The sequence below is a fragment of the Ammospiza caudacuta genome, chromosome 8, assembly GCF_027887145.1.
Source record: "Ammospiza caudacuta isolate bAmmCau1 chromosome 8, bAmmCau1.pri, whole genome shotgun sequence".
Lineage (NCBI taxonomy): Eukaryota > Metazoa > Chordata > Aves > Passeriformes > Passerellidae > Ammospiza > Ammospiza caudacuta.
In genome coordinates, this window is record NC_080600.1 from 17,847,859 (window position 1) to 17,862,996 (window position 15,138).

Consider the following 15,138-nt stretch of genomic DNA (forward strand, 5'->3'; position numbering starts at 1 on the left):
TCTCATATTAACTCCCTTTGGAGGCAAAGAACAAACCTGAACCACCCCAGCAGCCCAAGGAACATGATCAATGGAAGCTACCAGACAGGAACACACTCAACACATCCTTCCATCCATGAGTGTTTTCTCACGTTCACCTGTTTGAAAAGCTAGGCCTGAAACAAGAATGAAAGAGTAAATGCCTGGTGCTAGGAATGTGTCACTGCAGAGTTCTTGCAGCTGCACTCAAATTCAAGGATCCAGTCTGGCTCAAGAGAAACCTTTTGGCACAGCTGCTACTCACTCACATATTTTCCTAGACTGCAGCACTGGTCTGTGTTGACATCACAACAACAGGAAGTAAAAGCATTAATGTTTGGTCAGCCAATAGAAATTAATCCAGACAGACCTGAGGTGCCAAATAGATTCTTTGGTCCATTTTGTGTTAAGAGACAAAACAATGATATCACCAGGTTACAAAAAGGTATGACTTCAGGAGGAATTCTCCAAAACAGCAAGTTGCAATAAACATGCTACTGTAAGAAGCAACTAGATTTCAGATTCAGCAATAAAAAGACTATGAAGATTACAGAGAAACTGTAGCAAAGTGTTTTGTGGGTTTGTTTTGGTTTTGTTTTTTTTTTTTTTGCTTCCCTGATATTTTCTAGCAAAGTGTAACACTTGTAGATTCAATTCATATTGCAGTTCCTGTAGAGTTTCCTGTGGAGAAGCGTTTTGAGTTTTTGCAGTCTCTAAACTGGAGCTGAACTTCGTTAGATATGCATTAAGTACTGGTTCTAAAGCAAACCAAAACCAGTCTAAACATCCAGCACAATTCCTACTGGTCTCTGTAGAGTGCTTCAGAGGTTGATTTTCTCATTTAAGGAAACTTACCTGAACAGCAATAATTCAAGCGTGCACACAGAAGATGTACAGCACAGATCAACATAAATATTTTAAAACTGTATTCTTAAATAATATCCATTTAAATTATGAAAAGCTAAAAACTACAGTAAACAACTGTAGCAGTTCTAAAACAATATATGGCTAGTCAAAATTCATGGCAGAATTTGTGTCTTAGCATTATCTAACATTAACTGAAGTCTAAATCCTGCCAACATTTATGCATTTAACTTAAAAACATCCTAATTTTATCAAACTGGTGATCATGCAGACATGTTTATACTGAGAATACACAAATCCTCCAGGCACAGCAGCTTTGAGAAAAGCTGTTAAGACTGATGGTTTTGTAAAGTTCCTTTCAATAAAGCTTTTATACATCACCATAGTGAAAACTAAATATATTGTCACAATTCAAAAGAAAGTATTAGCTTCCACCTTCTGTTCCATTAACTGACTCAGTGAAGAGGGTTTTGTTCTCTCAACACTTTTTTAAAGGAGTTAAAACCAACCTATTTCTAATATACAAGTAAGCAAAGACAAAAAGTGCAAGAGGAAAGATTTTCTGGTTTTCTCCAACATATGAAAACCAACCTTATTCCCAGTTACAGCATTGGAAACTGTAAGTACTTTAAAACTTCCACTCTAGACCATGTTTTTAAAAAGAAATTCTTTGAAAAGGACTAGGCCTTTCAAAAAGAAAAGAAAAAAAGTCCAGCTTCTTGACTTCAAAACTCCGGTTGGTTTTACTTTAAAATTCAGATTTCAACCTGTAATTCCAAAGAATTAACTTCTTTAAAAAGGGCACTAGTGGATCTGCAGCACATGTATCTCCTCAATTTGCACAGAGTTCTCAATATTAATCTTTGAGGCAGGGGACAGTTTTCCCCTTATAATTGTTCTATCAAGCTCTATCAGCAAAGGCATGACTTTAGACCAGCAGCTCTATTGAGGCTCTTTGAGGCTTCACAACCAGCCTGAGAAAGAGGTCAAATCAGTCTCTCACTGGTTCCACATGCACTCACTAAAGAGATGTATTTTAGGACAAGGTTACAGAACAAAAAGCAATCTTCGCCTTGAGCTTCATCCTACTGAAGCTGCATTTTGCAGAAAACCCTCCTCCACAGTCTCAAGAGAACCAAATGCAGTGCTTCAGCTAGAAAGCTGATATAAATGAGCATATAAAAACTGATTTGGAAGAGGAAAGTGAACAGCTAGAAGCAAAGATAGTCAGGGCAGTCACTTGAGTACTAGCATCAAACCCCAGGGATGTGGATTCAGTTCTCAGCTCTGCTTTCAGCTTCCACAGTGACCCCAGTAGCCACACTTCAGTTCCTAGTTTGCAGAAGAGAGATAATAGGAACTTGCCTACAAAGAAGAGCATTATACCCATTTTAATTTAAAAGATGATCTGGTAATAGTCACGAGGCTGTTTTATTTCTGCTATTCTGAAGCAAATGTATTTAGAATTTTAAAAAAGCAATAGGAGGTAGATGCAGAAAAGCTGTGTCATTCTACATCATCATAGCAATCTCTTTCCTTAAGAACTGAATTACATAAAATACTTTAAGAAAACCCCATATTCTGACATTTCGTAAACAAAAATTTTAATCTTTAAAAAATTGCTTAGTGCAACTATGCATACAAAATTACTAAATCAGGAACAGGACAACCACAAGCATGAAAGAAAATGCACTCTAGCTTTACAGCAAATGCCATTTTAAAAAAAAAGTACTTAAAACCTGCTATTTTATCCAAGTATGCCAGCATGTGCTTGTAATTGAAGCTGGCATTTATATGGAACTTGATTTACCAAAGAAGTCCTATTCACCTGAGAAAGAGGTGAAGCAGAGAGAGTAGTGAAATCTTCTCTTCACACTACTCTGCTCATTATCTCCCACCTCAGCTTTCATATCGAGTAACAAGTTCTCCAACTGACCATTTATAACCTGCAGGCAGCTGGAACATGTAGACCCTGATAAATGATGCCCAATGAACTGCCATGACACTTCCATGTCATCAACCATAGATTATTTAATGGTACCATATCATATGAAATGTAGACATTAAAAGCCATCTTTATTTACTTCCAAGTTGCATTTTCAGTTTAAATTCTGTGCATGAAGTGAAGATTTACGTAACTGTACGTGAATAGTCTCTTCCAAGAAAAGAAACAGCTAGTAGTCTCTAAGAGTCACCTGAAAAACAAGCAGATCAAGTATTTTATGAGGGCAAGTAGGAAAAAAAAATATTTATGAGGTATATTTACAGAGCACAGTTTTTTTCTGGCTTCAACTTATAGTCACAGGAAAAGCATACCCTAATTAGAACTTCTAATGGTTTTGCTCATTTCCAATCATTTGAAAAGAAAATGCAAGTTGTTTATAAAATTGGTTTTCTTGTTTATTTTAAATGAAGCTGGTACAGACAATGTCCATTCAAAACCCACGTCCCAGGCCAAAAGGTACAAACAAGCGTGTCAAAGTAACACCAGTTGGCTGCTGTGAACATTCCTGCATGGATACCTGCGCGCACTAATTGCTATATGAGGTTAAAATGCTTCTGGGCTCTTCTGGTAATATTTAAAAATCATTAGGGTTTTCAATTTCACGTCTTCAGCAAAGCCATCTCTGGAGCAAGGAACAGATGACAACAGTTCTAGCTTTTCCATTTCCAACTCGTCGATCTTCCTCATTGGGCCATCAGCATAATTTAAGCAAAATAGCTCTGAGTTATGGATACACAACTTCTCCACAGTTTAGTTCTCTGAAAAACTTCATCTCGCACTGAAAGTTATAGTCCAGGAGTGAGACAGTCACACATCAAAACTTCAGGGCAGATATGGAAGTCATTAAGAACACTCGCCCACCTGGCAGATCTTACAGCCTCCGTGCCTGAAATGCACGAACCCAGTGAACATACAAATGCATGTGAGTACATGTATTCCTAAAGGGGAGGGCAGAAGGGAAGAGGGGAGCAAGGTTGCAGCTGGATCACAGAAGTTCAGCACAATGAAAACAGAAACAATAGTGTATAATGAGCACGAGAATTCAAAATACCAGACGCTTGAAAGTAAACTCCCAGAGATGGGGTGCCAGTTTCAGTGTTGAACACCACATTACAAAAGAACTATTATTTAAAAATAAAAAAGGATTAAGGGGGAAGAAAATCAGAAGGATCTAAACTGTTGAGTGACCCCCCGTCTGTTCCTGATAAACTTCAATCACATCTTCCTCCTCCATCCCCAGCTGTGAGAACAGAGAAAAAAAACAGCAAATAATTATTAATAACAATTGTATAAATCTGTGTGATGAAATCGGAGCAGGTCCTAGATAAATTATACAATGCTTTGTTCCTCTGTCCCATCATAATTCATCAAAGGGGTGAAGGAAGTTTCAGTCTCCATCTCACTAGACAATATTCAAATTTTTGGGCATTTTTCTCCACACTTAGGTATTTGAGTCAAAACAAAAGCGTTACAGCAAAGACCCACTTGTGGAGCAGTCCACATCAGCCTGGAAGTTGCTGGCTTTACCCTTTTCCAAGCCCCTTGTTTAGGGGGAACAAGGACATCACCAACATCACAATGAAAGCATCAGCTGTGGAGCCACATAAATTACATCTATAGTGCACTACTAGCTCACAGTGCAGCTTAACACCTACACCTTGCAACTCAAAGCCTGTTTACAACTATTCTCTCAGAGAGAGCAACTAGTTCAACTTCATAGTCAACAAGTTTGTTTGATATTTCCAGAAGGTCATTATTATGGGTTTCTTCCTGCTTTTTTGTAACAATTGGTGGAAGTCACTGGACAGAAGTAACTGTTTTCTGTTTATTTACACTTTGATCTACTAAATGTGAACTCAATACGTATTTATTCCAAAGTCATACTGAAGTTCAAGTTCAACAATGGGAAGATTCCCTTTGTGTTTTTCCCCCCCAGCAAGCAGTGACTACACCCTCCTTTCTGGGGCACTACACATGGAGGTCCAAGCAGGCTCTTTCTAAACTGCCTATCTGCTGTACTAAAAGATCCTAGTTAAAGAAATACAGTCAAACCATATTTCTAGGAAGAAACTCACCTCCTTGGGGGTATGATTATCAGTAATCCTCTGACCCTCGAAGAGAAACCTGAGTGAATTCATTGGAACACCCTAAAAAAAGAAACACACATATAAGGAAAAAGCCCAACTTACTGAATCTTGTATGGGTTTGCAAGAAAAAAACATTTTAAATCAAAACAACACAAAGTCATAAAAGAGTATTAGTTCCTGTTACACAGCGAGCTCAGATATTCTGTTGCATTCAAATAGACTACCAAGAAGTGACTCAAAAAGTATGATAGTGCCAAAATGGGTTTGTTCCAGAGTCTCACTGGAGGTGTAGCTAAACAACCTGGACATTTCCTTAGCTTTTTTAACTTGTCTTTATTTATTAATTAAGTACTGACTATGCCCTCTCTCCCAAGATATGTTTACACAAGTATTTTTCTCAACAGTGCATCAGCCTTATTTAAGGATCCTAAGACAACAGGAGAAACATGATATTTACTTCATGAACTCCTACCCTTGCTTTCCCAATCTTCTATGGCTACAGGAAGGAATCACAACCTTTACCATTATCAATTCTGCAAATGCTCAGCACTAGGAACAAGAAAGAGCAGAGCTGAGGGGAAGAAAAACAAACAGCATTCAAACAAAGTGAAACAAACATCCCAAAGGTAAACAGAGTTAAAGTATGTCTATTGCACAAGGTGCCCATGTTCTGGCAGAACGTCATACTTCACATCAATAGATAAGGCAAACACCTCATCATCTTTTCCTTCTCTTACAGGTTATGAGAAAAAAAAGCTTATGTGGAATACGACACAATTTTATCACTTAGCTCTCAAATACCGCTTGCAACTAGGGAGAAAATTGTCTCAGGTAAGGACAGATCTTCACACTGTTTCAACAATCCCTTTGCCCAATGGGGAAGAAATGTTCATAGTCCCTTTACCAGAGAAAGGCTACTTGACACCAAAAACTGCACGGACTGCTGCAAAGGAAATCACAGACCCTCCAGAATTCAGCTCAGGAGATAAGAGTTGTGTTTACTCAAACAATTATTTCTTTCTTTAAGAAAGAATTCCACACATGCATGTTCCTTAGTCAGTAAGAATGCTGCATTAATTATTTCCAAGATGATTTAAAAAAAAACAAAACAGGTTCTTTAAATGAATCATAATTTTAACCATTTGGATTATGCTACAAATGTATCTGGTGTTTGATCTTTTCTTTCCTCCTACACCAGAAAGGCAGCAAAAAATAACGTTTCATGAAAGAACACTTCAATGACAGGTTCAACTTGTCTCAAAGTATTAGGAAAAAGCCCCCAAAGTATTATTACTTATGATTATATCTCCTGAAGTGAACTCCAACACACTTATCCAAGAAAAGGCCACACAAGGCATCTATCCCCAAAGCTGAGGGCAAACTAGGCCAGGGCTTCTGGAAATAGCAGCTGTGAATCCACAGTATCTGCCACAGAATCTGGAAGTGAAGAGATGCTTTTGGTCTGTAACAATTGTTACTATTTACCAACATACACAATTAATATTGCAGATTTCTTTAACTTAGAGTATAACTTCACAATTGTCTTACACAGGAGCACTTTTACTTGTTAAAAGAAACAAGGAGATCCACTATGTTTGCACCATCAGATACCTCCAAAGTCTTTATTTGAAAGCACAGTGGGTTTTTATTTTCTTTTTAAAGAATGTCAATGTTTCACAAACCTGTCTTTGACAATATGATTCTTTGAGTTTCTTGAGGTGTGTTGTCATTTTCACCTTGAAGTGAATTTCACTGCTGTCCTAAGGACAGAAAAGAAAAAAATTTACTCTCCTTGTAGTAACTGCTAACTTCATCTATTTTATTTTTAAACATTTCATTAAGAAAAAAAATAAATTATAAACTTACATGAAATATGGAATGTGATTTAACTATCACCATGCATACCTTGGTGCATCATGATGTGAACCTCCAGGATGATTTATCAGTCAACTAAATTTGCTGTGTACTTCCACAGGAAGCGCTTTTTAAAAAAACAGATGGCATCGTAGCCTTAGGCTCAACATGGAGCTTTTGGATTTCAAGTTACTAAAACCCATCCATGGTTCAGTCTGTGCTGCCATCTTTACCCAGATGATATACTTATGAAATATAAACATACATATGCAGGGATTTCTGCTCTAAGATTCTAAAGAGACAAGTTAAAGCTTGCACTTCAAAATATATACGAAACCTCGTTCAATTAAGAGTAATTACCTAGAACTTAGGATACAGGCAGACTTGGCAACAGGAGACTAACCTAAGGAGAACTCACAGATCTTATTATTCTGTAGTCCTTCCCACTAGCCCTAAGATGCAAGTAGCTGCAACTGTCAAAATGGCTACAGATAAAACAGACTGCAAGAGGTTCTGTGCAAAAAGCATGTGGGCCACTTCCAGTTTTTCAATGCGTTCTTGTAACTGCTGATTAGGCCAGCAAGAGGTAAGGCAGTTTCTCTGTCAGTCCTACTTGACTTGAAAGTCATCTGCCTCCACCCAACTGCAGCAAACACTACATCTCCAACAATCCTAGCTGTCATCTGAGCTAGGGGCTCTTTGCACAGAAGATGCCAACATTCTCAACATTCACATACCAATGCAGCCACAATTCAGACTTCTAATCCACCATTCATCTAGTTGCTACATCTACCAACAGGGCAGCCAACAATCCTTTTCCCATCCCTGAAAAATAAAGCTGATCTCATGCCTAGGATACTACACAAACTTTGAGGACCTGAATTTATCAAGTTTGCCACTTATTTCATTCATACCCTTGGATAAATTAATCCCTCAATGAATAAAAAAACATACCAGAGTACACTAATACACATTTCTGGAAAATGCAACTGGAAGTAGTTTATGGCAGAGGAGGATCCACACTGAAGAGCTGAAAGCATTTGGTCATTTCTACCATGCAAGAAGTCACACCTACATCAAATGTCAACAAGCAATTATGTAAAAAACTCACCTGCCCAATGACTTTGAGTTTAATGTACTCCCCTTCTTTCTTATCTCCTAAGTCCTCAGCTGAAGGTTTTGCTTCCTGCAAGAAATACATAAAAAAACCTGATCAGTTAACACTTTATTATTTTCACTGGACAGTATGGCAGCTCTCATCTTCTATTGTGTGAAATCAGACTACTCAAGGTGTCTTCTTTCCTTCCCTGTATGTGTGTGCACAAAAATAACAGCAACATAGTATTATGAAAGGTTGTCTGTCTACCTGTGAGAAGTTCAATCAATGAGAGAAAAGAAACACCATGAAGAACATAAGAAATGAGAGACAAACCATTTGGAAATAGATGACATACAAAAAGAAGTATGATTTTATACCTCTAACTCCTGGACAACCAACAGCAAAAACCCACAGGAAGCATACTAAGAGTACTACGAGGCTCTGCTATTTGATAGAAAAAAGGAACATCATGATGAGAGTAAACAGAAAGTAATTGTAACACCCTATCAACTTAAAGAGAGTGAAACATGCAAACATTTTTCAACCCACTGCATCAAAGGTACTCCTTATTTTCAAAAGGCTGGCCAGCTAGCTTCTTTTCTATGACAAAAAAAAGAACAAGTTTGTCTTAAGACCACAATACCTCAAAGTTTAAAAAGGTGCAGGTCCAAGCACTACAGTGTTTTGATATCTTTCCAGGGTAAGAACTAACTGTACAGACAAGTTTGATATAACAGCTTGAGCACTAAAGCTCATCAAAAGGGTTTAAGTGTTATACGCTCTAAGACATTAATTAAGGACATCAGACTTTTCATGTCACCAGTTGATAGATGAAACAAGGGAGAAATCAGGTGTTATTAACCCCATTCCTTGCCTGTCACTACATATCCTGCACCAGGCCTTTAGCTATGTTCCTCTGCAGGACAAAGGGATTTACACAGACATCAGATCTAGAGGGTGCTCCATGAAGAATTGTTCCCAAGTAATCATAACCACAGGTACCCTGCTGATCATGTTGGAAATCATCCTTTTCTAATAAACAAAACATGTACAGGTGTCTACCACAGGCTCCCATCCCAAAAGAGATTTTTTGCAAAATGTACAGAAATATCCTTTATATGGTTGGGCTTGAAATTTAGGATCGAGTGCCAAAAACACACAAAATAATAACCTTCTCTATTAAGTCCATCCAGATAGGTCTCTACTTCCAGATTAAAACATTTTTAAGTTTTTTCCCCCTGCTCCCTAAAGAAGTTAAACACACACTACTTCTTTGAACATTAAAAGATCAGGGAAGGGCACAGGGCAAGTCAGCAAACACCCTTCCCAGCTGTACCAGTCTCAATCTGGAGTAAAGAAAGAGAGGAAGTGTTCTTTCTATCAGTTTGACTCACTGCCTCAACCCAGATCAATTCAGTTTCCACAATGGAAAGAAGTATGAGCCAGAGACTCCACCTGGTTTGAATACCTTTTATTTTTTTAATACCCATCCAGGCACAACCTAAACAGCAAGGACTGATTCATCACCCTTCAAGCTCAAATCCAAAAACTCAACCCAGGCTTTCAAAAGGCCTGACATACACAGACCTTCAAGCAAGTCACTTGAGAAGCATGAAAGGAGTTCTTCACAGGTAACACAGTCAGATCACCTGTGCTCCATAAAGTTTTCCCTAACACATTTGGACTCTAAGCTTCTGGGACTAGTTGCAGGAATAGAAACACACTGGTATTCACTCCTGACCAGAAAGAAAAACAAGAAGCTGCTACTTGTTCTGATAACTTGCACAGCTGTTTCAATGCAGCACTACTAACTTCTAGGAATCAGACCAAGATTCAGATCTCTACTGATCTGGTTTGTAGCTTCAAAACTAGCTCCTGTTTCACTATTACTGAAAGAACCTCTGCATGACATCTCAGGTCAGTCACTGTCTAAATTTACTTTACAAATGGCATGACAGCATATTATCCCAGCAGTAGAGGTATTTGTAGTAGTTATATAGTTCTGTACATTGTAACAGATCTACCTACTCAGGCCTCCAAGCCCAATCATCCTGTACAAGGTATTACTAATGATCATTGCTGCTATGACAGTGCCTCTGGCCAATATGAGTGATAAAACTATGATTCATATTTGATTTCTACCCTCAGGGAAAGAGGGCTCTGGTATTAAAAACAAATAGGGAAAGCACCAAACAGTAGAATAAGCAGAGGGAATTGAAGTCTTCAAACCATAAAGATGAGGGGCTTGTTTCAAGCCCCATAAGCTCTCTCACCCACAAAATAAGAGGAAAGAAAGCTGTGGCTTCAGGAGAAGAGAAAAAAATATAAAATCAAATAATAGAAGTGCCAATAATCAAAACTTAAAATAGGAGAAAAATACCTTACACTAGGATACAAGACCCAGCAAGTCTGAAAATGCTCTCTGCAGTTTGTCAGTGAACTATACTGCCATTCAATGCCAAATGGTTAAGGCAACACAAAACCACTTAGGAATAAAGAAAGGAAGAGGACTGCAAAGTTGTTAAACTACTAGCATTCATTAACAAAATCCTGATCAGCAATTAGCAAGCAAGCCTCCAGACTTCTTGCCCTATGAAAAGAATGGGTGCTTTAGGGTACCTCCTGAAATAGGACATAAAAAAAGACCACCACACAAAGGGAACAGAAATACCACAACACTCCAAGTCCTAACTTTTCATTAGATGCCTGACATTTTAAAGGCTTCATTGCAGTTTTCCTAAAGAGCACAAAATAAGGCGACTAGCACTGTCCCACACTTATATAAGGACCCTAAAAAGCACGAAAAATTTCTTGGATGAAGCACACTGGTATTGCTATTGCAACTAACAAAACCAAAACACACACAAAACAAACATCATGAGGCAACATATCGCAAGTTTCCTCCTCCAATCTGCAGAAGAGCTCAAACTTCAATGTCTAACCTTAAAAAAAACCAAACTCTATTCTCAGCATTTTCAAGAAAAATCATCAAAACCAAAATTACTAGAGGAACAGATGTACAACATACTTCCTAACAAAGCAAATACACTTACATTTTTTTACATACAAACTATAGCATTCTTTATAAGCAGTACATGAACAGATAACCTTTAGATTCAAATAACTCAAAAACGGCCTAAGACACTTGAAGGGAGGGGAAAACAATTTGTGTTTTGTTTCATTTTTGCTTAGATCCCCCTAAGCAACCGTGTGGGTTTTTTTTGAAGTCTGCTCTTCTTTCCTACTTCTCATAAAAGTCAATTTCACACTGAAAACAAAGTAATCCCTTCTGTTACTGATGATAAATGATCCCCCTCTTGACTTAATTCCAGGGCCAAAAAGAATGATACTCTAAGCAACTCACAATTTTAGGTAATCCAGTTATTCTTGTAGGATTGATAAAGAGATGAATGAGATTTACAGTGCTGCATAACCTTACGTTATCCTTCCACTTAAGCATCTGTTTAACTCTTGTTGCACAGTCCCCCAGAAATGAATGACACGTCTAACAGTGTTTTGCTTATCTATTAAAAATAAACAGCAGGCTCCTTATTCACAGACCTTTAAAATACATAGCCACAACAGGTTATCACATACACGGAATTTTACATACTTCAAGGAGTCCCAAAGACAAAATACACATGTGTTTTAGCAGAACTTGCCTGGGGAAGGATTCACCTAACTAATGAAAGCTGCTGTTTGTTAAAACACGCCTTGGTTCACATATGCAGACAACTACAGAGCAGGTCACATGAACATCTGCCTACAAAATCTAGTTCAGAAATTGTCGGTGGGTTTGTTTGGCTTTTTTTAAAATGCAGTCACTTTCACGTATTTTGCTACAGAGACAACGCGTCCGCCTAGGAGGCGGCAATCGCTGTGCTCGCAGCTGCCCCTCTGGCAGGCACAGGCCGGAGGGGCAGCAGCAGCATTGTCAGCTGCATTGTGCCGGAAAGCCGGGGGCGGGGAGGCAGGCAGACCACCAGCGCACACGGCGCTGGCTCCTCTTCACCGCTCACACTGCACCGAGGCTGCTCCCCAAAGCACACACGGCATGCCCTAAGCTGAGCCTTGTCTCTGGGGACTTCTCATTTCCCGGCTGGCACCAGTACTACTCCTGACTTCACAGCACTACGAGAAACGTTTGTAGGTACTGACACTATCGCGACGGCTACGCTCCGGGAAAAGTCAAAGGTAGGAAACAGTGCCCTATGACGACAACACTAAAAAATAAAGCAAAACAGAATACCAATTAAAACCGGAACGCTGTTTTAACGTTCCAGCAGCAGGTCAGATAGCCTAAAGCAATAGTTGTAAGCAAAGCACTGTATACAAGCCAGGCCGAGCAACCCAGGAACTTGCGGTACAAGCAACTATTGAGGTCCCCGGCTCAGAAGACAGAAATGACGGGGGCATAACGAGAATATTACTTAGAGCGAAAGCAGGACAGAGCCCTGATAAAGGACGGGGTGTTTAATCCAGGCTAACAACGCTCAGCTGAGAAAGGAGGGGGAGAAAACCAGGCTTTCGCATTCCTAGGGCGAACAGAGGACCTGGCAAACCTAGCCTAACCCGCACAAAGCCCGCTCCGGGGGAAAACCATCCTACCACACACCCGGGAAATGGAAACGGAAAGAAAACAACAGTTGTGCAACACAGCTCATCCCTCGCTGCATTCCCGGGTTTCCAGGGCCGGGGCTGCCCCGGCGGCGATCCCGCTCCCTCCGGACGCCGCCCCGGCCCCCGAATATTCCCTCCTGGAGCCCGACCGCGCTCCTCGAGAAACACCCCGAGGGAAGAGGGAAAAAGGATTAAAATACACGGGCAGAGAGGCCCGAATCTGGCCGAGGTCGGAGATGGGCATCCATACATACACACACACTCCCCTGGGGGAACGTTCCCCCGGCGCCCTCCGGGCGACCGCGACTCCGCTCGCCCCGGGCCGGGGCTGCCCCGCGGCGGCGGAGAGTGCGGGCGGGGGGGAGGGGGGCAGGCAGCTCCTCCCGCGCCCCCGGGGCCGCCGCGCCCACCGTGCCGTCCCCCCGCGGCCGGGACAGCCGCCCGTACCTGGTCAGACATGGCTCGGCCCCGTGTCGTGCGGCAGGCTCGGCTGGGCCGCTGCAGGCGCTCCGCTCCTTTCTCTGCCCGCAGCGCAAACACAGGGCCGCGGCACGGGCGGGATTTCCGGTGCGCCTGAGCTCACTTCCCTACCGGGCTCCGCCCGCCGCCGCGCCCGGACCTCGCTCGGAGCGGCACCGGCACCGGCTCCCACCCAGGCCGCGGCCGAGAGGCGCGATCGCCGTTGGAAGAAGCGACGGACGTTAAGGGCACCGTGGCGACCGGAGCAGCTGGGGAGAGGCCAGCGGATGGCACAACGATGCCGAAGGGGCTGCAGCATCTCTGCTCATGAGGAGAGACTGCGGGAGCTGGGCCTGTTCGGTCTGAGGAGATTGTGAGCGGATCGCATGGATGCACAGAAACACCTCAAAGGCGGGTGCCAAGAGATGGTGCCAGACACTTCTCAGTGGTGCTCAGTGACAGGACGAAGAGTAACGGCCATAAACTAAAGCATAATAAGCTCCACCTCAGCTTGAGAAAGAACTTACTTTCATTGAGGGTGGCAGAGCACTGGAACAGGCTGCCCAGGGAAGCCATGGAGTCTCTATATCTGGAGACATTCAAACCCCACCTGGACATGTTCCTGTGTCACCTGCTGCAGGTGACTCTGCCGTGGCAGGGGTTGGACTCGATGCTCTCCAGAGATCCCTTCCAACCCCGACAATTCCGTGAAGTCACATAACCCTTTCCACAACAGCAGATCTTGAAGCAAAAGTCACTTTCATTCTGCCTACCTCTGATATCTTGCTGAGGTTGTTACTAAGATGTCATAACAAAACTCACTTTTCTGTTGAGACACAGTGCATTTTTGTAAAGTCATTGCAACCATGCAAGCAATGGGATCTGCATGTATTAAGCAAATCTGCCCCCAGGCAGGTGCATTTGAAGAAATTTGCAAAGATACATCATTAAAACAGAACAGGTGCCCTGCTTTACATTGGCACAGCATGGCTATTCAGAGGTGTGCACAAAAAGTAACATCTACCTTAAAGATTACATTTAGGTTGCAAGCTGTTTGGACTCTAGCATGGACTCCTAACATCCCCTCTCCAACTGCTCAGGCAACTCCTACATGGCATCTCTGCTGGCACAGGCATTAGCTCTAAGAAGCCAACAAGTAGAAAAAAACTCCACACATCAGAACCATAAAATAACATGAATTAAAATCAATGAACCAACAGAAATTTGCTCAATTGAAATAGGAGATTATTATCCTCATGCTACTAAACAGAGTTTTAACTTCATCAGCTACCTTTGGGAAAGGGCATTAGCTCTGGGCAGGGGGCATTCATTAACACAAACAGCTCCATGCTCTGTGCCATGTTCCCCTATAATAACACCAAACACCAAAGCGGCTGCACTCTGCCTGCATTTCTGCTTGTCACTGAATGCCAAGTTACAAACACAGCTACACCAAGAGGTGCACTTTTACCAGCCAGTGGAATAATCAGTATCTAGACTTATGGGAATTATTTTTGTTAAACAACTGTTAAAACAATTCAGAATTAACAAGGGAGGGAAAAATAAATAAAGAGAAACAAAACAAATGCTAAACAGAGCTACAGAATGAAGAAGATCATTTTTAGGCAAGGCCAAGCAGTTAGAAAAGCCAAATATGTTCATGCCATGCCAAGCTCACAGTAAGAGCTCATTATGAGCTTAATAACAAACACAAAGCACCAAAATAAGCCATGCAAGGGCTCCCCAACAACACACAATACTAACAAAATGGAAAATGACAAATATTCTTTCCTGAACATTACTGCTTTTTATAAATTCTGCAGGGATTTTTTAAAACAGAGTCTTACTGTGCTAAGGCCAAAGTCTCAGACCGTGACACAAACCCAACTTGCTCAAGTAATCCCACAATAAAAGCTAACACTCACATGAGTCAGAATGGAGTTACCTATCCACATACCTAACCATAAAGAGTTAGAATGTGCTCATCAGCATACACACTAAATGTAGCACCACCTGTCTTGACTCCCTTCTTATTCCATCAGTTGTGGCTTCATTAGCTCTTCAGGACACAAGCCAGATTTGTACAGGATCTTCAAAGTTAATCTCCACTGAGCCTGTGAAAACTGTGGATG

At 41.2% G+C, this 15,138-nt stretch overlaps 1 protein-coding gene across 1 annotated transcript; it reads right to left on the reverse strand.

Annotated features, from left to right (window-relative positions):
* Nucleotides 1–2,568: 2,568 nt before the first annotated feature.
* SUMO1 (small ubiquitin like modifier 1) lies at nucleotides 2,569–13,108 on the reverse strand. Its single transcript, XM_058809385.1, has 5 exons — nucleotides 12,995–13,108; nucleotides 7,940–8,014; nucleotides 6,657–6,734; nucleotides 4,963–5,034; nucleotides 2,569–4,127 (listed from the first exon to the last, which is right to left on the reverse strand). The coding sequence occupies exons 1-5, from the start codon at nucleotides 13,004–13,006 to the stop codon at nucleotides 4,059–4,061; spliced, it is 306 nt and encodes a 101-aa protein (XP_058665368.1). The 5' UTR covers nucleotides 13,007–13,108; the 3' UTR covers nucleotides 2,569–4,058.
* Nucleotides 13,109–15,138: the final 2,030 nt, after the last annotated feature.